General features: G+C 52.7%; 12 protein-coding genes across 12 annotated transcripts; 5 read left to right on the top strand and 7 right to left on the bottom strand.

Moving 5' to 3' along the window:
- Positions 1-725: 725 nt before the first annotated feature.
- Positions 726-2108, bottom strand: PtrM4_119130 (mitochondrial 37S ribosomal protein uS4m; the record flags this gene model as incomplete). The annotated part of the gene is made up of 3 exons (XM_001935226.2): positions 726-1535; positions 1584-2012; positions 2067-2108. The coding sequence occupies 3 exons, from the start codon at positions 2106-2108 to the stop codon at positions 726-728; spliced, it is 1281 nt and encodes a 426-aa protein (XP_001935261.1).
- A 260-nt stretch (positions 2109-2368) lies between these two features.
- Positions 2369-3439, top strand: PtrM4_119120 (LHP1, La protein, small RNA-binding pol III transcript stabilizing protein; the record flags this gene model as incomplete). The annotated part of the gene is made up of 4 exons (XM_066108349.1): positions 2369-2621; positions 2671-2771; positions 2818-3386; positions 3424-3439. The coding sequence occupies 4 exons, from the start codon at positions 2369-2371 to the stop codon at positions 3437-3439; spliced, it is 939 nt and encodes a 312-aa protein (XP_065961534.1).
- Positions 3440-4289: 850 nt separating this feature from the next.
- On the top strand, positions 4290-5001 carry PtrM4_119110 (uncharacterized protein; the record flags this gene model as incomplete). The annotated part of the gene is made up of 2 exons (XM_066108348.1): positions 4290-4916; positions 4975-5001. 2 exons carry the CDS (start codon positions 4290-4292, stop codon positions 4999-5001), a joined length of 654 nt encoding a protein of 217 aa, XP_065961533.1.
- Positions 5002-5893: 892 nt separating this feature from the next.
- On the bottom strand, positions 5894-8643 carry PtrM4_119100 (RNA-binding protein (RRM domain); the record flags this gene model as incomplete). The annotated part of the gene is made up of 5 exons (XM_066108347.1): positions 5894-5910; positions 6441-6747; positions 6816-8329; positions 8403-8524; positions 8579-8643. 5 exons carry the CDS (start codon positions 8641-8643, stop codon positions 5894-5896), a joined length of 2025 nt encoding a protein of 674 aa, XP_065961532.1.
- Positions 8644-9133: 490 nt separating this feature from the next.
- On the bottom strand, positions 9134-11794 carry PtrM4_119090 (FusA, Translation elongation factors (GTPase); the record flags this gene model as incomplete). The annotated part of the gene is made up of 4 exons (XM_001935222.2): positions 9134-9151; positions 9205-10980; positions 11029-11684; positions 11749-11794. 4 exons carry the CDS (start codon positions 11792-11794, stop codon positions 9134-9136), a joined length of 2496 nt encoding a protein of 831 aa, XP_001935257.1.
- Positions 11795-13173: 1379 nt separating this feature from the next.
- On the bottom strand, positions 13174-13635 carry PtrM4_119080 (uncharacterized protein; the record flags this gene model as incomplete). The annotated part of the gene is made up of 1 exon (XM_066108346.1): positions 13174-13635. The coding sequence occupies one exon, from the start codon at positions 13633-13635 to the stop codon at positions 13174-13176; it is 462 nt and encodes a 153-aa protein (XP_065961531.1).
- A 443-nt stretch (positions 13636-14078) lies between these two features.
- Positions 14079-15228, bottom strand: PtrM4_119070 (CCL1, Cdk activating kinase (CAK)-RNA polymerase II; the record flags this gene model as incomplete). The annotated part of the gene is made up of 2 exons (XM_001935221.2): positions 14079-14882; positions 14941-15228. 2 exons carry the CDS (start codon positions 15226-15228, stop codon positions 14079-14081), a joined length of 1092 nt encoding a protein of 363 aa, XP_001935256.2.
- Positions 15229-15801: 573 nt separating this feature from the next.
- PtrM4_119060 (CypX, Cytochrome P450) lies at positions 15802-17564 on the bottom strand (the record flags this gene model as incomplete). Its single annotated transcript, XM_001935220.2, has 4 exons — positions 15802-15843; positions 15896-17147; positions 17198-17348; positions 17402-17564. The coding sequence occupies 4 exons, from the start codon at positions 17562-17564 to the stop codon at positions 15802-15804; spliced, it is 1608 nt and encodes a 535-aa protein (XP_001935255.1).
- Positions 17565-18285: 721 nt separating this feature from the next.
- Positions 18286-19902, bottom strand: PtrM4_119050 (uncharacterized protein; the record flags this gene model as incomplete). Its single annotated transcript, XM_066108345.1, has 3 exons — positions 18286-18516; positions 18568-19729; positions 19823-19902. The coding sequence occupies 3 exons, from the start codon at positions 19900-19902 to the stop codon at positions 18286-18288; spliced, it is 1473 nt and encodes a 490-aa protein (XP_065961530.1).
- A 196-nt stretch (positions 19903-20098) lies between these two features.
- PtrM4_119040 (MutL, DNA mismatch repair enzyme (ATPase)) lies at positions 20099-20755 on the top strand (the record flags this gene model as incomplete). Its single annotated transcript, XM_001935218.2, has 2 exons — positions 20099-20228; positions 20286-20755. 2 exons carry the CDS (start codon positions 20099-20101, stop codon positions 20753-20755), a joined length of 600 nt encoding a protein of 199 aa, XP_001935253.2.
- Positions 20756-20914: 159 nt separating this feature from the next.
- Positions 20915-22011, top strand: PtrM4_119030 (uncharacterized protein; the record flags this gene model as incomplete). Its single annotated transcript, XM_066108344.1, has 2 exons — positions 20915-21826; positions 21895-22011. The coding sequence occupies 2 exons, from the start codon at positions 20915-20917 to the stop codon at positions 22009-22011; spliced, it is 1029 nt and encodes a 342-aa protein (XP_065961529.1).
- Positions 22012-22276: 265 nt separating this feature from the next.
- PtrM4_119020 (uncharacterized protein) lies at positions 22277-22827 on the top strand (the record flags this gene model as incomplete). Its single annotated transcript, XM_066108343.1, has 2 exons — positions 22277-22765; positions 22816-22827. 2 exons carry the CDS (start codon positions 22277-22279, stop codon positions 22825-22827), a joined length of 501 nt encoding a protein of 166 aa, XP_065961528.1.
- Between the last annotated feature and the right edge of the window lie 425 nt (positions 22828-23252).

Below are 23252 nucleotides of genomic sequence, written 5' to 3'. Positions count from 1 at the left end.
CGATGAACAATCTCCATCACTGGCAACGTTGTACGCGATGCACGCGATGCACGCGTATAGTCAATTGCGCTCACCACGCAGCCCCCGCCACGAGCAGCACGACTCATAATACACAGTTCCGCTGGCTGAGCAGTCAGTTCCCTCTCGTCGGCCTTGTGAAACAGGAAACACATCTTCCCGCTCGCTCCGCAATCCCTCTCCATTGCACAAACTTTTCCTGTCCCTGCGATTCATTTCCCGCAGGCATAAAGGCATAAAAGGGGCGTTTATTCAATCGTCGTCATCATGTTGACAAATCATATATAAAGACTTGACTAAACTGGGTCATGTTACTGGCCCAACAGAAGTTGTGGTAGTAGTGGTGGGTTTAGAGGACATGACCGCACTAGCTATAAACTAATAATGTTCTCGTTTGTGGGTTGGTTTAGTGTTTGTATAAGTAAGAGTAATAGCCTAGTTAGTTGTTTTGGTTTTTCTGTATTCGGCGGGTGTTTTTTCTAATAGGTGGAGTGATATTTGGAGTGATTTGTTGAAGTTGGAGTTTTATAATAAAGATAAGCAAAACATCATATATATACAAACCCCCATACATACACAAGTCCTCGTCTATCCTCACTATGCGAATCCATCATGCCATATCTTCCCATTTCTAATCCAGCACGAATATTCGCAGCCCATCTACATAATATACACACCCCTTCTCTCCCCATCCCACACATCCCCATCTACCGATTCCTCAAATACCAGTTAAAAGCCAACTGCCCCGTCTCAATATGGAACGGCGTCGGCACCTCGGCAAGCCCCTGTCTCGCAACGGGATGTCTCAAATAAACCGCGGCACAAACATTCTGATTAACCTCGAGATACCGTGGTATAAACGCAAACGCACTCATATAATCCCTAGGACGCCAGGGTGTCGCATACGGCGCTTGAGCGTTGCGTCTATTCCACGCAGACGTATGTTCAGTTTCGAGGCGTAATTTTTCAAACGCAGAGCGCAGGCGGGCTTGGTCTTCGTCTGAGATGAGGGGTTCGTTTGCGGTGGTGTCGTTGCGATCGCGGGAAGATTGGGATGAGGAGGAAGACAGTTCGGCCTGGCGTTCAGCGATTTGCGTTTTGAGGAATTCGAATTGCGTGTCTAGGGTAGATATAGTTTCCGGGTTTGCAGAGCGCCAGAGGGAGATTGCGCGGCGGACGGATTGGCGGAAGGCACGGAATTTTTGCTTGTCTTTTGCCTTTACGTCTTCGGCGAGGACGCCGTCGACTTGCTGCATTAGGTCTTGGAGTTGTTTTTTCAGTTCTGCGGGTGTGGGCTCTTCGCGCGCTGAGGAGGTGGTGAGGTCGGTTTGGGGGGACTGTTTGGGGGTTTGTCCACCGCTTTGCTCACGGGCTTCGGCGCGGGCGGCGGCTTTTTCTTTGGTTACCCGGCGGGCGGTTGAGGATCGCGTTTTTGGTGCACCGGTTGCGAACATGACGGATGAGGGCTCTACTTGGAACATGTCACCGGGGTTGAGGGCGTAGCCGGGGTATATCATCTGGTGGGGTCAGTGACAGGTTTGGAAGTGATAGGAGATATTACACACCTTCTTGCCATTGACCTTGACCAATCCATGTACGACAAACTGTCGAGCTTGTCGTACACTGCTTGCAAAGAGGGCTCTGAAAATGGCCGTGTCCAGTCGTCGTTCGAGGGGGTAGTAGGCCATTTGCATGTACGGCGTCATGGGTGGTGTGCGGGCTTTTTCTGCTTGATCTGCTCCCATTCCTCGCCCTGCGGCTTGTTCTGATCCATCGTGACGGGCGAGATATCTATGGTCCATGGCGACGACTGCGGGTAGGTTCCTTCTGAACATGTGCTTCCACTTCTTCTCCCGTATGTGCTCGCCATGGTAAGCTCTTGTCGATGCCTTGGCCGTCCATTTCTGCTGGAAATATGTTCGAGTCGATAGGTTTGGCTGCTTCAGCTGCGAGAGAGCGTATAACGACCATCTAGACCAGTTCTGGCGCACATTCTGCACTGCGTCAGCGCCCAATTACCGCATTTCTCCTCCCATTGTTATGCCTACCAGCTTCTTCAGCGAATGGAACCTCGGCTTCTTCCTCGGCATGGTGAAGGTCGAGGTGAAGGCGGATCAATTGGTATTGTTCGCCGTTGGCACAATAGCGGCCAAAGGCTGCAAATCCGTGGTTGAGGCGGGGAGGACCGTGCGCAGCTTGCATTAGAAAATTCCCCACCAAGCCCATAGCTCGTTCTCTCTACACGAAACTTTCACTCGCCGCGCCAACTCTACTTGCTGTTGACCAGACAGAGAAAGTATCCTAACACGTTGTAGAAAGTTACGCGACTCTAACAAAAGAAGTCGCAAGAATGGCCGACACTGCAGTAACTGGTGCGGCTGCTGCCAACCCCGCAGAGGTCAAGACTGAGAGCTCCGCTCAGGTCGAGACTGGCGCAAAGACCGAGTCCAGCGAGTCCAACAGCAAGACTACAAAGACTGAAGAGGGAGAAGAGAAGTGGGCTCTCAACGGCAATTCTGAAGAGAAGAATGGCCGTCGCAACGACCGCGACGACCGTAATGGTCGCCCCGGTCGCGGCGGCAGAGGAGGTCGTGGCGGTCGAGGTGCCCATAACAACAACAACAACAACTACCGCAAGAAGTATGTTTGAAGTTACAAACTTGACTTTTTCAATGTTAACGTTGCGCAGGCCTCACAACCGCGAGTTTGAGAAGCTTCCCGAGTCTGACGACCCGGAAGAGATCCGCTCTCAGGTATGACTCTTTCTTCTTAACTCGCTTCACTTACTAACCCACCAAGGTCGAGTTCTACTTCTCCAGAGCCAACCTTGCAAGCGATCACCATATGTTCATGGAGACTGAAGGTCCCAAGAACAAGCCTGTCTCAATCCACCACGTCTGCACCTTCTCGCGAATGCGCCGCTTCAAGCCCTACAGTGCTGTTGTGGCAGCTCTCCGTGACAGCAAGGACTTGGTTGTTGTTGACGACGGCGAGTACAGCAAGCCTGGTAGCGAGGCTGTCAAGCGCAGGGAGGCAATCACCGTACCTGTTGAAGATGGTGACGACGAGAAGAACCCCTCCACCGAGGAACTCTTCTACCGCCTCAAGAACGCCTCATCCAACAATATGGCAACTAGTGTGTACGCCAAGGGCTTCGGTAGCGAGGAGGAATCCGGCCAGATCGCCCTTGAGAAGTTCTTCCGTCCCTACGGCGCTGTCCAAGTTCGCATGCGTCGCGAAGACAACGGCACCTGGAAGGGTAGCGTCTTTGTCGAGTTCGACTCTGAGGACTCCCAGAAGCAGTTCCTCGCTCTCGACCCCAAGCCCAAGTTCAACGACAACGAACTCACTGCCATGGGCAAGCAGGAGTACATTGAGATGAAGTGCGCCGAGAAGGGCATCAAGCCTGACCACCTCATGACCGAGCAGGAAAAGTATGAGGCCCGCAAGAAGCAGCGTGAGGCCAACGGAGGCTCCCGACCCCACAACAACAACAACAACTACAACCGTGGTCGCGGACGCAAGACCAACGGTCACAGGGACCGTGATAACCGTCGTCGCGACCGCAGCGGCTCCGTCGACGAGAATGACTGGAACAAGCGTCGCGACCGCTTCAAGAGCGGCAAGAACGACCGTGGCAGCCGCAAGGAAGAAAAGAAGGAGATTGAGCGCGACGGCCACGGTGTTCCCATCATCAAGGATGTCTCTGATGCAACGTCTAACAAGCGCAAGGCTGAAACTGACGACAACGAGGCCAGCCCCAAGAAGAACAAGCTTGAGATCAAGGAGGATGAGTAGAGCTGCATATTGGGTATTGGCCACTTGAACGTGGATCTCCATGGATCTCATTGCATTTGCGGGCGTTGACGGATCTTCTACTTCACATGGTCGTCTCTACGATACCTTTCATGTCTGGGCGAACTGGCTTGGGTTTGTTAAAAAGTTCTCTCGTATCATTATGATACACGTGTCTCCATTGAATGGCTGCATATAGTTCATGATCATAAATCTGGCCGAATGAGGGATGATATTTCATTCTAGTCTGTTGTTTTCTTGCCGTGAGATCAACCGATCGCCCGCACCATCTCATGCAGGTACGACCAAGGGCCCTTATCCCCGGAACTACTCAACGTCATGGAGTCACAGACGTAAGGGCAGTGTCTAGGTATGACGTTGACACTGACATCACGATGGAGTGCTCTTTTAAGAATATCTCGAGTTTGTAGTTTTCTTTCAATCACAAGTCTGAACTCATCAAACACTTCGCCAAAATGAAGTCCCACATACTCTCCCTACTCGTCCTCCTCACCCCCTCAACAGCCCAAATAACCTTCCAGGACAGCAGCTCCACCATCCTTCGCACCGACAATGGCACCCACGGCCCTCCCATGGAAGAATACCACTACTACCACACCCAATGGCCCATCGGCCTCGCAATCTCCTCAACCGGCCGTTTCTTCGCAACCTACACCCGCGGCACCTACGCCTACACGCTCGGCGAAGCCGTCAACAAAACAGCTGAAAAACCATACCCCTCACTCTCCCACCAAGTCCCCGTCTCGCAGTTAAACACATCCTGGTCCGACATCCCATTCGGCAGCAACAACTCCACAGGCTTGATAAGCGTACAAGCACTCTACATCACCCCCGCATCCGCCCTCCGCCCTGAAACCCTCTGGGTCGTTGATACCGGGCGACCTACTATCCATGATGCCGATGGCACGCCTAGTATGCCGTACGCTGCGCCCGGCGGCCCTAAGATCCTGGCGATTAGTCTAGATAACGATACGGTGTATGCGACATACACGTTCCCCGTATCAGTGCATTATCCAGACTCCTACATGAACGACATACGTCTCGACCTGCGTCCGTCCGTTACGGCTTCAGGCGGCGGAATCGTGTATATAATCGACAGCAGCGATGAAGGACGGCCCGGGTTCATCATGCTGGATCTAGGCACGGGGCAGAGTTGGCGCCGGTTAACGCAAGATGCTAGTACGTTGCGCGCTCCCCGCGATGTACCGAGTTACCAAGGACACCCGTTTTACCAGCGTATTCCCGGCGGTGGTGGTGGTGATGGTGGAGAAGTGCAGACGTTACGCGAAGGTAACGACGGCATTCAGATATCTCCGGATGGCGAAACAATCTTCTACTCCCCCTTGACTTCAAACAAACTCTACAGTATCCCCGCATCTTTCCTCCGCGCCCCGCCCTCCCCCCTCGCAGACATCGCCGCTCAAAACGCCATCGCCCACCTCGGTGGACGCGGTGGAAACGCAAACGGCTTCGAAGGCGACGACCACGGCCGGGTTTACATGTGTATGCCGGAGCAAAACGCTATTTATATATACGACCCACGCACGCTACAGACGGTGGCGTGGGTTAGGGATCCGAGGATAATATGGCCGGATGGGGTGACGGTCGGTCAGGATGGGTGGTTGTATGTTAATGTGAATCAGTTGCCATATCAGCCAGATTGGAATGGGGGGGTTGATGGGAGGGTTTTTCCGGGCGTGGTATTGAGGATTAGGCTGGAAGGGGGCGCGGGGAAGATTGTGGGGTTAGTTTAGTTGGGGGAGGAGGAGAAGGAGGAGGAGGGGAAGGTTAGATAGGGGGGGGATTTGTTTGTGGTTAAAGTTTATCTCGTCAAGTTGTCTGTCTTATCTAAGTTTCCAGCAGGATAGAGCACACAATCAAGTCTATCCAAGTACGATTTTAATATTTAATTCTAGACGCAAGGTCCCTTCAAAGACAACTCAAGTGTTGTGAAGTACTGATCTCGTACACACGTTTTCCGCGAGATGAAATAACGAAAACTGTCGGATCACAGATATCAACGATATCTCAGCCACGCGATCGGCCGCACTGATCCCGGTCACGCGAGCAGGCGCACTGATATTAGTCACGCGGACAGGCGCACTGATCGCGGCGTCTGAGCAGCGCTTAGACTAGACCTCCTATATCTAGCTCTTCTATAGTTCTCCTTCGCAAGACAATCAATCAACAATCACCGAATAGAATGCATTCCTAGTTACGTTATTTCCTTTTCGCACTTAGTGTAAAGCCCTACCAAGAAAAACAATATGCTTAGAAATATAGTTATTACAAATATTAATTAATCTACTACATACACATGTCTAAGTAATGAACACATACCCTCCCTACCCTTTCCCGCAGAAACCCCCCAGTAAATGAAGAGGGAATTCCTCCACCCGTGCTATATACTCCTACCCCCACGCCTACTCCGCACCAAAATGAAAACCCCCCACCCATACCAACCGACTAAAAGATATAAACCCGCTAGAAAGAAAGACTAAGAAGTGAAAGAGACCATATCCCATCCCGCAAACACACTTACATCTACATCCACTGATCCACATCATCCGCAACATCCATATCCGCATCCCCGCCACCGCCATTACCCACTTGCTGCCCAGCGTGACCCTCAGCCTCTCCGACGGTAGCGGAAGAGTCATCGTCATCGCCATCGTCTTCACACTTAATGTCAGTAGATTCAGACGCAGGCTCATTCTCCGTCGGCGTCGTAGTACTTGCACCCAGCCCGCCAAAAGCATCATTAGAAATCCATGCGAGCTCAAGCTTACCAACATCCGGGATAGAAAGAGATTCATCAAGGAACATCTCCGCTTGGTAGCGTTCTTTGAAGGTGAGGATAAGGGCGTTTGGTTCTTCAGGGTGACGCTCAATGGTTGTGCAACCGGGGTTGTTCTAGGGGAAGGGGGGTAATGTGGTTAGTATGCGAGAGATAAGGACGGGGAAGGGGAGGGGCTGCTTACAAGGAGGTGTTGGCGTAATGCTTCGTCTCGCGAGGTGTTTGCTTCGATATCCGATACGGCTAGACGTCTGGGTCTGTTATCGAGTCTCTTGACTGCGCTGCCACCAAATGCGGTGAAACCCCGTCCACGACTTCGGTAGCCGCCTCTGGAGGGAGCGAAGCCGTGGCCTCGGTAAGCGCCGCGGTATACGCCGCGACCACGGCCACGGGCAGAGGACTCATAAGCATCGTGCTTGTTGAAAAGCTCGGCAGCTTCCTTTTGCAGTGTCTCGAGAGTCTGGGCAAAGTCGTCGGTAACCTCGCCCGATAACTCTGCGAGTTGGCGCTTGATTTCCTCAATCTCCTCGTTCTTCTCCTTTAATTGCCTGTCAATCTCAGCGGCTCTTGCAGCAGCTTCCTCCGTCTTACGGCGACGCTCCTCAAACGCCTTTTGGGCTTCTGCCTGCTTAATCGCAATGGCCTCAAGATCAAGCTTCTCTGTTTCCTTGGCCAGTTCCTCGTCCACCTCCGGTGTGTGCCAATAGACCTTGACAAATCTATTCTCAAAGACAGCTTTGGGGCTATTCTTTGCTCGTTTGGCAGCAGGTCGATCAGCGAATTTGACAATGGCCAAATGCTTGTCTGCGTGCATCTCTACTTCCAGAATGCTGCCAAACTCGGAGAAGTAGCTTCGCACACTTTCCTCGTTGCAATTCGGTTCGGGAATATGGTCTACAACGAGTGTGGTGTTGGAGGGATCCTGTGATGGAGGAAACTTCGTGCGTGCTTTGCCACCTCTAGTACTCCGATGCTGGCCACGAGCCTTGGATCCATTAGGCTTCACGGTTAGGTGTGATTGTTCCGGATCGTACTCGGGGACTTCAACAGCAGCATCGTCATGCTCGTACGGACACAATTTGCCAATCGCACAGTATCCGTTCTCGTGGTATTTTATGCATTTTGTTTTGCGACTATTTCCTTCGTTAGAAAAAGGCAGGGGAGGCATGCCAGGTAGGTTCGCGCCGAAAACTGCGGCCATGGCAAAAAGAGCCATGGGGTCTGTAGGATCAAATGGTAGAGGACCTGGCGGCGGTGCTGGCAAGGTCACGAAATTCGGCATCGAGGCAAAGCCAGTAAAGGTATTGTGTGGCTCCATACCTCCCAGCATAGCATTTCTGCCACCCCTACGTGCAGCTTGCTTCACAGGCCTATTTCCAGTACCGTTGCGATTGTAGTGTGGATCTTGCGCCTCCCACGAATGACCATGGTCTCCCTCAAGCACTTTACGCTTCCTGGACTGGTTTGACCCATCCTGTATTCCTTGTGCGGTCGGGCGGTCGGGGAGGCGATGCCCGGTCTGGTTTCTAGTCGCAGCCGGACCTCTGGGTGTATCCGAGGGTACGTTGGATGGGTGAGGCTCGTATTCGAAGTTTGCGCTCCCAACAATGGACTTGATAGGCGCATTTGCTGTCGGTTTCGGTAGATAGGCCTTTTCTTTGAGTGCTGCGATCACATCTTTTACAAACGCTGCTGTATCTATTACCCGTTAGCAAACGACCATTCTTGACGGCCTTGGTTGTGCGCCAAACCGCACATGATTACTACTTACTCTCTCCTCCAAGAAAATCCTCGAGTGATTCAATGCAGCTGCGCTGGATATTGGCTTCCGTGTCGTCGGTCGCAACCAATGCGACTACATAGTCTGCAAGAACACCTGCCTCGGCATCCGAGCTGTGCCTCTCGTCAGTTGCTCAAGTCGGGAAATAAAGTTTCTCGAGGTCTTACATGGTCTCAAGCTTCGGTAGCAGCCAACGCTTAAAGACGGCATGGTCTGTCTCTGGAAGCAGCATGATTTTATATCATGAAGCGTGGTTTAGCAATGCTTGGGTGATATAGTGTGGGACAGGCAGAGCAAAGACGTAGCCTGGATCGCGTCACTCCTAGCGCGACCGTCGACCAGGTCATAGCTCAGAGCTCTTTGACTCGTGAGCACATGACGAGGATGCCCCACCACATTCACAGTCGCGTCGCTTCTCATCATCACGTTGCATCAACAGGCCAAGTAAAGGCAGATTTACTGTGCAATATAGCTTAATTCTCAACTATACTACACTGTGAACAGTAAGGAAAAGGGTCATCATCCGTATCTTTCGTGCAAAGCCCCCAAAACCTTCAATGACATCAAGGGCGAAATCGCCCGGACCGACGTTTACTAGCTCTGGTTGCTCCAAAGGGGAACCGTTTGCTTCACACATTGACCAGCGGCCACGAGCCTACCATGACTGTCGCATGACCCAGAATCGCGAGGAAAGGAAATCTAACGCTTTTGATAGCTTTCCTTTATAGCTTGTCGTAGTACTGCAGACGCTGTTAGCTTGTGCATCATCACGGGAATTCGGACAAAAACTTACGTTGGAAACATCAGGCACCTCAATCTTGATACCCTTGCGTTTACGCATGTCGGCAACGATCTTGCCAACCATGGTGGTGGCGTCAAGTGGCGAGCCACCCTGGAGATGTTGCCAATGGTCGAAGACTTGTTGTGGGAAGGCCTGGCCACCGGTACCGGCACGGAGATCGGCGGTGAAACCGAAAGACTCGTTGACGGGAAGGTAGGCCTTGACGTTGAAGAGAGGAGTACCAACACGCTGGTTCTCCTCGAAAACGTGACCTCTCCTTCGGGTAAGGACACCGTAGATACCACCCATGGCCTGCTCGGGAACCTGGATCTCGACGAGGTAGACGGGCTCGAGCAGAGTGGGCTCGGCAAGGAGAGTGGCGGCGTAGAGGACACGACGCGCGGTAGGGATGATCTGACCACCACCACGGTGAATGGCATCAGCATGGAGAGTGACATCCATGATGTTGAAGCGGATAGAGCGCATGGGCTCCTCAGCAATGGGACCTTCCTTGGTCGCCCACTGGAAACCGGAGACGACGGAGTCCTTGATTTCGCTCAAGTACTGCACAGCCTTGGTCTGGTCAATGAGCAAGTTGGCACCAGTGGTGTCGGGACCGAAGCACCAAATCTTACGGGCATCAGTAACATCCCAGCCGTACTCGTCAGCGAGGATACGGGCACGGGTCTTGATATCGTCACGGGGAGCGATCTTGCCAGTCTCGATAGCCCTGGAGACCTCCTCGTCCAAAGGCTGGGCGGTGAGGTAGAGACGGTTGTGCTTGTTGGGCGACTTGGACAGAGCAGTGATGCTGGAGGTGGCGTTGACGGTCTCACGGTACTGGACGACGGGGTCCGAGATACGGAGAGGAACACCGGCGTGGTCCTCCTCGAGATCCTTCAAGCAAATCTCCAAGTGCAACTCACCGGCACCGGCAACAACGTGCTCACCGGATGGGGAGATGTAGGTCAGAACGCAAGGATCCGACTTGGAGAGACGCTTGAGACCTTCGACGAGCTTGGGCAGATCCTGGGCGTTCTTGACCTCAACCGAGCGCTGGACAACGGGAGAGACGGAGAACTTCATGACCTTGAGGTTGTGGGCAGTCTCGTTAGTGGTGAGAGTTCCAGACTTGAGCAAGAACTGGTCAACACCGACAAGACCAAGAATGTTACCAGCAGGCACGTTGTCAATGGGCTCGACGAAACGGCCCATCATGAGAATGGTACGCTGGATGGCCTTGATGAACAAGTCCTCCTTCTTTCCAGGGGTGTAGTTGGGACCCTGGATGCGGACCTTGAGACCAGAGCGGACGGTACCGGAGAAGACACGACCGAAAGCGTAGAAACGACCCTTGTCGGAAGTGGGCACCATCTTGGACACGTACAGCATGAGAGGACCGTTGTGGTCGCAGTCCCGGATACCGATGGCGTTGACATCGTCGTGGGGACCCTCGTAGAGAGTCTCCATGCGGTACTTCTGAGCGGTGACGGGAGAAGGAAGGTGGAGAATCATCATCTCGAGGAGAGCGTCGGCAGCGGGAAGGAACTTCCTCATGACCACCTTGAGGAGAGCCTTGCCCTCAAGGTCCTTCTCGTCCGAGGTGAGCTTGATCTCAAGCTTCTCGAGGAGAGTGGGGATCTCGTCAGTCTTGAAGTTCATGACCGACTGGAAGATGCGGAAGATGGGGTCCAAGATGAACTGGTTGAAAGCACGCTCAAGGGGCTTACCCTCGTGAGTGCCAACCTTGGTCCACTTCTTGGTCTTGGGGTTGAAGTAGCTGTCACCCTGAAAGTCGTTAGATGCTACTCTCAAAGTCAAAAGTCAATTACTTACCCAGAGACGCTCCATCATCTTGTTCTTGTCAACACCGAATTTCTTAGCATACCTGTTGGCGAACTGGCGGATGGTGAAAGCCCAGCCGTGAAGACCGGAACCAAAGGCAATGGTACCCTTCTCGGGGTAGACCTGGACATCACCAAGAGTCTTGTCGAAGTAGGTAGCGATGACGACGTTGACGGACTCGATGACACGGGAGAAGTTCTGGTACAGGTCCTCCTTGGAAAGCTGGAGCTCGAGAAGAGCACGGTCGACCTTGTTGATGATGACGACGGGCTTGATACGCTCACCAAGAGCCTGGCGCAGGACAGTCTCGGTCTGGACGCACACACCTTCGATGGTGTCGACGACGACGAGAGCACCGTCAGTGACACGGAGAGCAGCAGTGACCTCAGATGAGAAGTCAACGTGACCAGGCGAGTCAATCAAGTTGATCAAGAAGTCATTCTTGGTGGTAGGAACGGGAATGTCCTTGAGGTCCTCCTCGTCCTTGAGAGTGGCGTACAGGGAAATGGCAGTCGACTTGATAGTGACACCACGCTCCTGCTCGTCGGCTCGGGTATCGGTGAAACGAGCCTCACCAGCCTTGGCAGCTGAGATAATACCAGCACGCTGGACAAGAGAGTCGGTGAGTGTGGACTTTCCGTGGTCGACTGTGGTGGGGTACATTAGCCATGTGTTCTGCAACAAATGCGGGGTTTCATTGCGAGCGCTTACCGTGAGCAATGACGGACATGTTCCTAATGTTCTTAGGGTCGTCCATGAGACCACGGATCTAGTCGCGCAGTCAGTATCCATCTTCCTGTTGTTGCCGCGAATATCGACGGGCGATGCGGGGGCGTGTGTGCGCGTTACGTACCTCCTCTACCGTGAAGCTGTCTTCTTGTTAGCCATTGTTCAATCATTTTTGCAGATGAAGAGATGCAATTTTCCAACTTTGGAAACGACGCAAAAAGGTGGCGACGACTTACTTGACCATGTTGGCGGTGTTGTTACTGTCTTCTTTTACGAAAATTCAGTGAGGGGAAAGTGTCGAATACCCCGCTTTGAGCGCGCGGATTCGGTGTGTAGGTCGCGGGTTGAGCTGATGTCTCTGGCGATGCAGTCGACCAGAGTCAGACAGACGGGAGTGTATTGAAGGCCGTAGAGGCAGGCGTGCGTCTGGTTAAGAAGAGTTCTGCGAGGGGGAGCGCAGGTTTTTAGTAGGGCTAGTGGTGGGGTCGGTCGCGCTTTCCTCGCTAAAGCACGCCCCATGCTGGTGGCGCGAAGTAGCCTCCAACGCCCAAAGCAGTTGCATTGCGACGCCCTTCACTGTCAAAGTCAAATGTCCAAAATGGTCGTTTGCGCCTCCGCTCCGTCTCGAATTCTGAACGGTAGGGCCCCGCTACCACTTGAAAGTGGTACCAGTCGCTCTACCAGGAATTGTGATGCGGCGGCCCAATGCATGTCATTGGGTAGCGCTGCGACGCAAGTGGAGCAACGCGGAGGAGAACATCATCATTTCTAAATTAGACGACTACATTGCGCCCAAACCATGACGGCATGGTCTTGATTGAGCATTACAAGCAATGCTACGCCCTGGAAACATGAGTCTTTGAGCTGCAACTTAGCACTACCGCGCGCAGTTACGTTCCGTAATGTTTGATGTGATATAATCATGGTACTGCGGTAACCCCACCAGCTTGCAACCAAACACGTGAGATGCTTCTGCGGATGTCGCAAGCCCAATTGAGCATTTTGGGCAACCTCCCGCCCTCAATGTGACCAGATCTCCTGACTCCGACCCTACTGCGCACCGTCATTCTCACATGCGGCCAATTCGCGGAGGAAGCTTCGAAATCGAGTGTGCATTATGCGGTTCTGCCGTATTGGGCATAGCTCCGGTATATCCGCCGCCCTTCCAAAATGGAAGACGTAGACACCGAATGTGGGTAAGATAGCTAGATTACACCAAGAAGCTTAGCTTCACATGATTTCAGTTTCACAATGTGTGAATGAGTGTCTTAAAAATTCGACTGTTGCACTTATTCAACACCAAGTATTCCTTTACAGTATGGCTATCAAACAACGATGTCGACAAAAATTGCTAATCAACAATCGACCTTTTACATCCAGCGATACAACTTGTAAAACACCGATAGCTCAGCCTTTACCCCTTCCTCCACGCTTACTGCCTCCTCCCCTGGCTCCACCTCGCTTCTCGTCCTTGCCCTTGCTCTCCTTCTTCCACTGGTGACCATCCGCCTCAGAGAGACCTGTTTCGCGTGTTTGATGTCGTTTACTCAAAGGTTCGCTGCTACGTGCTTGTGACTTGGTATCTAGCTTCCTCTTTTTTGTTGGCGAGGGAAAGACTATGCGGTCGATCAAGCGACGAATCGGTGGTTGCTTGGGGGTTTCGCTATAGTCCGTATCCTTGCGTGCTTTGTCGTACTTGGATGAAGCCCGATCTTTGGTTTGGGCAGGAACAGAGTCTGATAGTGATCGAGTTTCCGCACGATAGTAAGACTGAAAAGTGGCGGGCTCATACTCCATGTGGGCATGCGGAGTCGCACGATGGGCACGACTGGGTGTCTGGGAAACATCCTCTCTAGCATCCTGTTCCATCTTTTGTTTAAGACGTATTTTCTTATTAGGCCTCGCACGACTGCAATTACCCTTGCCTCCGCCTTCTGGGTGTCGTCGATTATCGGACAAGATGTCTGGACCAGCGGGGTCGAGGCGGTTTGTGCTACATTTCTTCTGGAGCCATGTCTTCTCCACTGTAGTATCCGGGTTTCTAGCTTGCACAGATGGATGAGCGCGGTTGTGTGTCTTGGTAGTAATCTGTTGACTCTGCAACGCGACCTCGTCCCGACATTCCCCCATACGTTCAGTGTCCACGTTTTTAGTATGACTGTTGCGTACAGGGGCGGGTACATCGCGCAAGCCATTATCCATCCTCCTGGGATCCTGCTGTGTGACGGGAATTTTAGTTTCATGCCGATAGGTTAGGTAACGATAGAGCAGACAAACAGCAAAAATGCAGAACGCGAAATCCATATGCATACTCAACGCACTCTTCCAACCCTTGCTCTATCCCTCTCCCGGTCATCTACCCTGGTGTCATTTGGAACCTCAACCTCGTACTCCTCTTCTTCGACCTTGTGGAACTTTTCGACCGCAGCGCGTTCGTCGTGGGCGCGTGCTGCATCCAGCATGAACCTAACGGTGCCGTTCTGACCGCGGATCCCTATCGCAGACTTGGGTGGCTGATCGACACCAGGTGAGAGTGTGACGGGAGTGGCCGGCGTGAGCGGGCTCGTGGGGTCGATGCCATTCCGTGCCTTGAGGCCATTGGCGGTGTTATCCCCACTCAAAGCCGTCTCAAACGCATACTGTGAGTAGCGCGGGATGTTAGCTGCCGAAGCTTCCTGGTTAAGCCCAATACGAATGTTGATGAAATGCTCGAGTGTATACGAGGGTCCGACAGAAGTCGCGCTGCGGTGGTGCGTATACAGATCCAGCATATCAAGGAGGGTCTCCATAACCTCTGCCCGACTTGTCGCCCACTTGCTATACCTAACCGGTCCTGTGTCCACAAACCGCGTTGCGTCCTTGCCATGCAGTCTCGCTGCAAGCTCCACGCACGCGATAGCCAGGGTCGGTGTAGACTGCTTCAACGGCGCAAATGTTCGGTACGAATCGATGCTCAGGTTCCAGATTGTCTTGGCCTCGTTGCTTGCGTCAAAGCGCAGAGCCCTGGCAAGCTTGACCATGAGTTTCTGGGGGTATCGGTTGCGAAAGTCAAAGCCGGCGCTCTCGAGCATAAGACGTTCAAGCCCGATGATGAGCTTGGAGTGGTTTTCAAAGCGCTATTAAAATATCAGACATCAGTACACGGTGAAGCTGCGGGGCATGGAACAGGCGTACTGGGTCATCGCTGCTCAAGCTCTCACCAGGCCCGACCTTGAGGTTCCAGTGTGCACACAAGATCTCTCTGCTCTTCTTCAATGTATCCTCAATTTTGCATGCAGTGAATAAGGCGGCAGCCGCTGCATCAGCCCAGTTGTATTCGTTATCCGCATGCAGCAGACGGAACTTGTGGTAATAGATGACGGCGGTATTGAAGGTGCGGATAGGAAGCTGTAATGCGCGTCGCACTTGGTCGATCCATGCGACGCCTTGGAGACGCACGGCATCCTCTTTGGCGTCGCTCATGTTGATATCCGAGAGACATCTCTGCATGCGCGACTGCAGAATGTACGGCTTCGCAACCTCAATGTACGATGGATGTGGCCCAACGCGCTCGGAGTCGCGCTCCGACGGGGAGGCCGTCGGCGGCATAATGTGTGTGGTGGGTAAGTGCGAGTGTGTGAGTGTGGATTGTGGTGAGAGGTAGTCGGTATGTGGAGCTGGTGTACGACCACAAAAGTTCCTTGGTCATAGCTTTATAGCTTGAGCATGCACGGCGCATTAAGTCGAGCAGTACAAAAGCATTTGTTTCCATATTATTATTTCGTTCACTTTGATTGTCCACTACTCTTCCTAGAGTCTCCTACCCATCATACCAGTATTATTTCATCCCAGCTTCGGTACTCATGAAGCCAATGGGCCACCTCTCGATGAGCGCCAAGGCCGTAGTCATTAAAATCTAAGAGGCAAGACCAAAGGCACTTGTACCTTTGCCCTTGGGGGAAAGAATCTGAACTTCAGCTCCACTATCTACGGATGTAAATGCAATAAAAAGTCCATCGGAAATGCGCATCTCGTAGCCAACCAAACACCAGCTACCTATGCCGCTGTTCGGTCCTTGAATGTGAGCAGACAGTCATCCTTGGATATGTTAGCAGTGTTTCATGATGGATGCTGGAGGGAAATGACGTACCATGGGGAAGATTGTAGCGAACACCTTGATTACCTCACTCTGATCCGTGACTTGGTGGTCCCAGTCGAGCAACATACTCGCCTTACCAATCATTAGCATGAGGTTCGCTTGTGCGTATGTCTGGCCCAAACAGTAGTGTGGGCCTGTGCCGAATACGAGCCAGTTCTTGGTTTGTTGGTCGGCATCACCAGTGATCCATCGCTCCGGCTCGAACGAATCGGGGTTAGGGTATGCCTCCGCATCGTGCAGAGCCATGTACGTGGTGGGGATGACCATGGAGCCCTTGGGCACCGTGTATTCGGGCGAGATGGGGAAGTCCTTCTTAGCGAGGTAGGGAACCATGATGACTGGGGGACGATAGCGGAGCGTCTCCTTGACAACAGCGCGAGTCCATTGCAACTTCTCAATAGTGTCGAGCGAAATAGAGGCGTGGATGTCGCCGTTCCTGACCTTGATGTTCTCCTCGCGAATCTTGTCCAAGTACTCGGGACGGTCGGCCATGATCTGGAAGAGCCACGTGGCAGCAGAGGTAGTAGCGTCTTGCGAAGCAAATAAGAAGGTGAAAATGGTCATGGAGATTTCGAGATCACTGAACCAGCGAATCACGGTAGCTGGCTTCTCAGAGTCATCGACCTTCTCGCCAGCTTCAACCCTCTTGCGGTACTTTTCCGATTCAATCATGTTGTCTACCCAGAAGTCGAGAATGCACTCCTTCTTGCCTCCGGCCGCCATGCGGACCTTGCTCTTGGCAGCACACTTTGAGAACTCTTCCAGAACCATGTCGGCGCACTTCTTGCCGTACCAGGTCTTGGTGAAGGGGATGATGACGGGGAAGTTGACGAGCTCGAGCGCAGCGGTAATCAGGTAGTAGTCGTCTGCGATCTTTTTGACAGCTTCGTCGGAGCAGTAGTGGCCGACAAAAGTGCGGCAACTCAGGGCCGTGATCATCAGACGGAACTGCTGCATCCACGGGGCATGCTTGCCCTTGTTCTCCACCTGCGAGAGCTGTACGAAGCGCTTAAAGTAGGTATTGTAAATGTCCTCCTGGCCCGGGAGGTACTGTTCGAGCGCTTGGCGGGTGAACAGGCTGTTCAGGCCCTTGCGGTAGTCGACATGGGCACGGCCGTCGAGAAACACCCAGTTCTCGGGGCGCAGAAGCTTGTAGGCGACATCAACGACGCATGGCTTTACGAAGCTTGGCGAGTTGAAGATCTTGCGAGCCATGTCGCGGGTCGAGGCAATGACGACGAATCTGGAATAGCGGTCAGAACGAGCACGGTGAGGGCGAGCGCACAAACGTACTTGTGAAAGACTGAGACGCAGCTCAGAGGGCCCGACGCCCATTTTTCGTGGTATTTGTTAAAGTCTGGGTTGACCGACTCGAGGAATGGTCCAATAAAAGGTATCTTCCATGACGGGCCAACGATAGAGCCCTTGTTCCAGATGTATTTGACTGCGCGAGTGTTAGCAGTGGCGGGCGCATCGTCGGGAGGATTTTTTGCGCACATTGGTCGTATGCGATAGCCGTTACGACAAGAGTCAAGACCAGCTTCCAGACGGTGAAGCCGGTGAAGACGGTCGATAACAGGCCATTGCTATCGAACTGTGCGAGCACCTGAGCGACTTTTGCATCAGCCGTGGGCGATACGAAACTCGCGTTGACCGCCATTATTCAACTTTTTTCCGAATCGCGCCGCGCGTGAAGCTTTTACGAGGGTGTGCGCGAAAGTCGCGGGGGGAAGGTCGCAAAAGGGCCCAGGAGAGTATACCACGCCGTATTATATTCCGCCAAAGGACAACACCAAAAAGAGGGTCTCTGCCAGTTTAATTGCAAGCCTTGGCGAGAGGGTTGGTCACTGCAGACACTGAAAGGAGCCTCTCTATGCCTATCGCGCACTAGAGTCCGCACGGCACCCGGATTTAGCGCATCCGAACGCGCCTTGAGTGGCTCCCGTGGCTGATGCTGTGATATCGCGCCCGGACAAATGCACCTATACGAGCCCGCATCTTGGCCGTGACAAGTCGCGTATGCGGAGTCTAATCCCAAGTCGTCCGTGTCGTGATGGCCTGAAGCCATCGACATGTATACTTTTCCCATCCAGCAGATGCCTACGCCCCGTTCCTGTGGTGCTTCAGGCACACAGCCAATCGGCACATGCATGCGAAACTCCGTCCAGAACCAAGGAACGACCGCCTTACTACGTTGCTTACTAATTGCTCACCCTTCCGTCGCTTCTCCCAACTCGGAACAGAGCGCAAAGTCTTCACCATGCTGCAAAGAGCATACACATCATAATCCCTTATGAAGACTGAATAAAATCCCCTTCTACTAACATCCACTACGTCATCATCCTCCCCTCGTATGGACCTTCCGCGCTGAGCCATTTTCACTAAGCCCCTCTGTCAGCTTGAACGGGTCTGGGCCAATACCTCCCTTCTCTAATTTCGTGCGTAGTCGCTCTATCGAATGCATCTTCCAGACCCCAACGCTCCCGAATATACTGCCCAATCTCATCAAAATCGTACCCATGAACAAACTCTTCCCGCTCTTGGTCCCGCCAAGCGGGCACTACATAGAACTTGTCGACATCGTCTCCTAGTCCCCTGCGGAAAGACTTTTCCTAAATCATATTTAGCTCATGCGACAGAGACGGTGGTAATACGGTACTTACATATTCCCATCGCTCTTTGGTCAGTGCAAACACCCCCGTGATATCCGGCGCTAGTTGCAGTGGGAGGTTGTGTTCATCATGATGCGTGACCGTGACACAGACGTCGTCATGGTCATACATCAACTTGTAGACCATGTTCCTAATGCATTGCAGGAAGTTGACATATGCGCATTCAGCGTACATACGGTTGTCGTCATCCCCAAGATCTCCGAACTGGGTCATGAGAACGATCTCAATCCTCGTTCCAAATGGCAAGCCACGTCCCACGAACAGATCGAGTTTCGATATGTTCGACCAGATTTGGCGCAGAAAAAGCTGCAGGTTTTCGTATGCACACGGGTCATAGACGTTCGGCTGGTATTGCTCACACTTGACGCGGATTTGGAGGTCGCGGACGTGATTTACAGGGTAAAATAGCGGCTGCAGCTTTAAGTCGTCTGGTACCTCTCGTGGCCTGCCGTCTTTCTCCCACGTCTGCATGTAATAGCCCGAGTGGAGAGTTCCAAAGTTGCGTATCGCTTGTTCAATGCTGCATATGGAAAACGTGTTTTGCGTGTAATACACCTTCTGTATCTCAGCTGACATCGCAGGCCCAAAGTATCTGGGGTTCAGCAAGTAACTGCTGGGAAGCACCATGTCCTCAGGTGGATGGTAGGTGTGTACTTGTTTTACACGTCCATCTGGAAGGGTGGTTTGGCCGCCATTCTGGTTGGTGCACTCGTTGGAATAGGTGAGATCTAGCTTCCGGATGCGTTCGGTGAGTTCTGGGCTTACGCCGTCACTGTCGACATCCAAAGCTTCTGTGTTTTTAAGACGCTGGTACGTTCGCGTCGATTCCCACCTTATTGGAGGTGCATTTCTTACCAATTCTCTCACGATCAATTCCTCCTCAGGCGACAACTCGTCTGGCGGAGGTGGATTAAGATTATGTCCATGGTAGGTACGTAGATGATAATATGGCCCAACATAGATAGGACGGTCTTCCACAACCAGAAATTCGTATATCATATCGCGTAGCTCCGCGGGAAGTTTCTGCTGCATCAAGTTGGCCAAGTGCAAGCATTGGCTCCTAGAGTAGTATATGGCATGTTTGCTGCATTCCCTCTGGTATTGCATCGCTTCATTGGTGGCTCGCCTAAGTTGGTGCCTCAATTCATCGACACTGCCGTCATGTCAGCTGCCGACGTGACTGTGATGTCTCATGGAAGAGGCAGTATCACATGCGCTCAGATCTGCCGGCACTGAGAAAACTCACCTGTCACGCTTCTTCCGCGTCTTGTCCACCAGTCTATGCAGATGTGACTCCAGCTTTTCGACCTGTTGCAAGTCTTCCATTTTGCACGACAAGAGGCAAGGAAGGGAATGAAGAGGACAAAGGGAAGGAGCGATGGGATGGGATACATGATAAGAGGGCGCGTAACCTTGACTGCGGGGCCGCGCACCAAGTTACTTAGCGCAGTGCGCCCATTGGCTGGCATGGAACGCGTCTGACAGTCGCGTAGTCACGCCTCTTTGCCTTCACATGTCGAACATGGCTACCATCAAAGCCATCGAGGGCCGTTCGGTGCACCAGATACAGTCGGGCCAGGTCATTGTCGACCTGCAGTCTGTCTGCAAAGAACTGGTCGAGAACAGCATCGATGCAGGCGCCACCTCTGTTGGTACGTCTTCGCCCCGCACACTGCATACCCATGTGCCATGATTGACACCCACTACAGAGGTCCGCTTTAAGAATTATGGCCTCGACGCCATAGAAGTGCAAGATAACGGTTCTGGGATTGCCCCTGACGACTACGAAACCATCGCCTTGAAGCACTATACTTCCAAGCTTGCCACATACGACGACCTCGCCTTACTACAGACGTTTGGCTTCCGCGGCGAGGCATTGTCGTCGCTATGTGCCCTTTCCAACTTCCACATTGTCACTGCCCGAGCCTCGGATGGATCCAAAGGTACCAGGCTAGATTTTGAGCAGTCAGGAAAGCTGAAGGCGACTTCGGTCGTGGCAGCTAAGCAGGGTACGACAGTGGTGGTAGAGACACTGTTCCATAATCTTCCCGTAAGGCGCAAGGAGCTCGAGAAGAACATCAAGAGAGAGTACAACAAGGTGCTACAGCTACTAAATGCATACGCATGCATCAGTGTGGGCGTCAAGTTCTCAGTGAGCAATCAAATACCAAAAGGGTGAGCGTGAGTGTGTATGTACTCCCGAGCTGTGCTAACTTAGCCAAGAAAGAAGACTATAGCTTTCTCCACCAATGCCAACACAAGTACGCGAGACAACATCTCCAACGTGTACGGTGCAAAGACCATTGCCGCCCTAGTTCCCCTCGCCCTCGAGTTCGCCATGGACCCATCAAACCGTCCGGGCGCTACACAGACGGCAAGAAACTGGAGCACACAAGAGGACCCGGGATCGCGAACTGTCAAGATAGTGGGCCACATCTCCCGTCCTGTTGTTGGCGAAGGTCGGCAGACGCCTGACAGACAAATGTTCTTCGTAAACTCGCGGCCTTGCACCCTTCCTCAAGTTGCGAAGGCGTTCAACGAGGTTTACAAGTCTTACAACGTCACACAATCGCCTTTTATATTCGCAGATATACAGCTTGACACAAATGCCTACGATGTTAATGTTAGCCCAGACAAACGGACCATCATGCTCCACGACCAGACCGCGCTACTTGAAAACCTCAAAAACTCACTGATAGAGCTCTTTGAGGGTCAAGACCAGAGTATGCCTCAATCGCAACTTTTGGGAAAGAAGACTCCTACCTCTGCCTTCAAACCACCAACCATGCAGCGTAGGGACTCTGAAGAACGAGTGGTCCGCCCACTGCCCAGAAGTAAAGTTGAAAGCAACCGCGAGAACGATCAGACGACGGAAGAACGCATGTGCCATCCAAAAGGACTTCAGCGTAGTGCTTCATTCGAAGAAAGTGACACAACAGAATCGCCACTCCCAAGGCCACAGTCACCATTGTTTGAGCCGGAAGAAATCAAGAATGTTCCCGTTAGGCTGCCGCAACCTCCGAGAATCGTCCAAGACTTCAACGCCCGCATAGCCTCCCAAAACTCTCATCAGCTCCAGCCGGTGCGATTGCCCGCATCTCCGCAAGATACTGCGGATGTAGAGAGTGAAGAACAACCGATTCCAGCCATCTCACAAACACCGCAAAAGTCGCTGTCGCAAAGTACGATTCAGAACGCGTTTGACCGCATGCGTCCAATGCGAACCGCAGTTCAACAAGCCACGATAACGGTAGGTAATACGACGACTGTCTCAACAATTGGCACCGGAAGCCAGTCCGCAGCCTCGAGACGATCTAGAATACATATACCCAAGTTCTCGTTATCTGGGAAGCCACTGGACCAGACACCGAAGAAGAGTCTGTTCAAACAAGGCATAAGTGGGTTTTCGGCTCCAGGTACCCAACTCGAAAGTAGTGACGATGATGATGAGGGAGACGAAGAAGAAGACGAGGGTATACAGGACGTTGACGTGTCTGATGTGCCCACACGCTCTCCTTCTCCGCATAAACGCCTACCATCTCGAGCATTCGATGAGCTACAGGATGACAACCTCACCATCTCAAAGAGTGCTTCACGGCTACGCTCGACAACTGTCTCAGAACAGGAACTGGATACAAAATCCATCTCTGATGCTGAAGAAGAATTACAAGCAGACCCGGAAAGCTCAGACGATGAGTACATGGACGATACGGAGAAGAAAGCAAGAGAGGAAGCAAAAATTGTGCAGCTCATTACTGAAGCCGAGGAGGCGGCAGCTCAGCCTACTGAGATGAACGTCAAACGCATGAAGAACATGTTCAAGATTATGCAGAAGAAGTACTGGACCATCAATCTCGAGCGCGTCATCGAGACAGACGCCGAGTCAATCTCACGCGATATCCACGAACTCCAAAAAGCCATCGACACATCTCCGGCAAACACTACAGACAAATCCATGCTACCTTCCAGCGCCCAGCTACACGACGCCGACCCAGAAGAACGCCTCAGCCTCACCGTAACAAAATCCGACTTCCACGACATGCGAATAGTCGGCCAATTCAACCAAGGCTTCATCATCGCCGTCCGACCACCCACCTCCACAGCACCCACATCCGACCTCTTCATCATCGACCAACACGCCAGCGACGAAAAATACAACTTTGAGCGCCTCGCCGCAACCACAGTCCTCGTATCTCAACGCCTCGTGCACCCCCACCCCCCTCGAACTCAGCGCTGTAGAAAAAGAGATAATCCTCGCAAACGAACACGCCCTCCTCGCAAACGGATTCGTCATCGAAACAACCGACGCCGACGAAGAAACCCCCAACCCCAACAACACCACCACCACAGCACACCTAACCTCCCTCCCCATGTCCAAAGAAATCACCTTCTCCCCCACCGACCTCGAAGAACTCCTCGCCCTCATCCTAGATAACCCGCCCTCGTCATCTACCTCTACATCACCGTATATCCCGCGGCCCACCAAGGTGAGGAAGTTGCTGGCTAGTCGCGCGTGTAGGAGTAGCGTTATGATTGGTAAGACACTGCCGACGAAGCGCATGCGCGAGATTGTGCGACATATGGGGAGTATGGATAAGCCGTGGTCTTGTCCGCATGGGAGACCTACTATGAGGCATCTGTTTGGGCTGGAGGGGTGGGAAGGGTGGAGGGAGGGG

This window comes from Pyrenophora tritici-repentis, chromosome 6, assembly GCF_003171515.1.
Source record: "Pyrenophora tritici-repentis strain M4 chromosome 6, whole genome shotgun sequence".
Classification (NCBI taxonomy): Eukaryota; Fungi; Ascomycota; class Dothideomycetes; order Pleosporales; family Pleosporaceae; genus Pyrenophora; species Pyrenophora tritici-repentis.
Note: the sequence above shows the minus strand (reverse complement) of the source record. Positions and strands in the feature narration are given on the sequence as shown.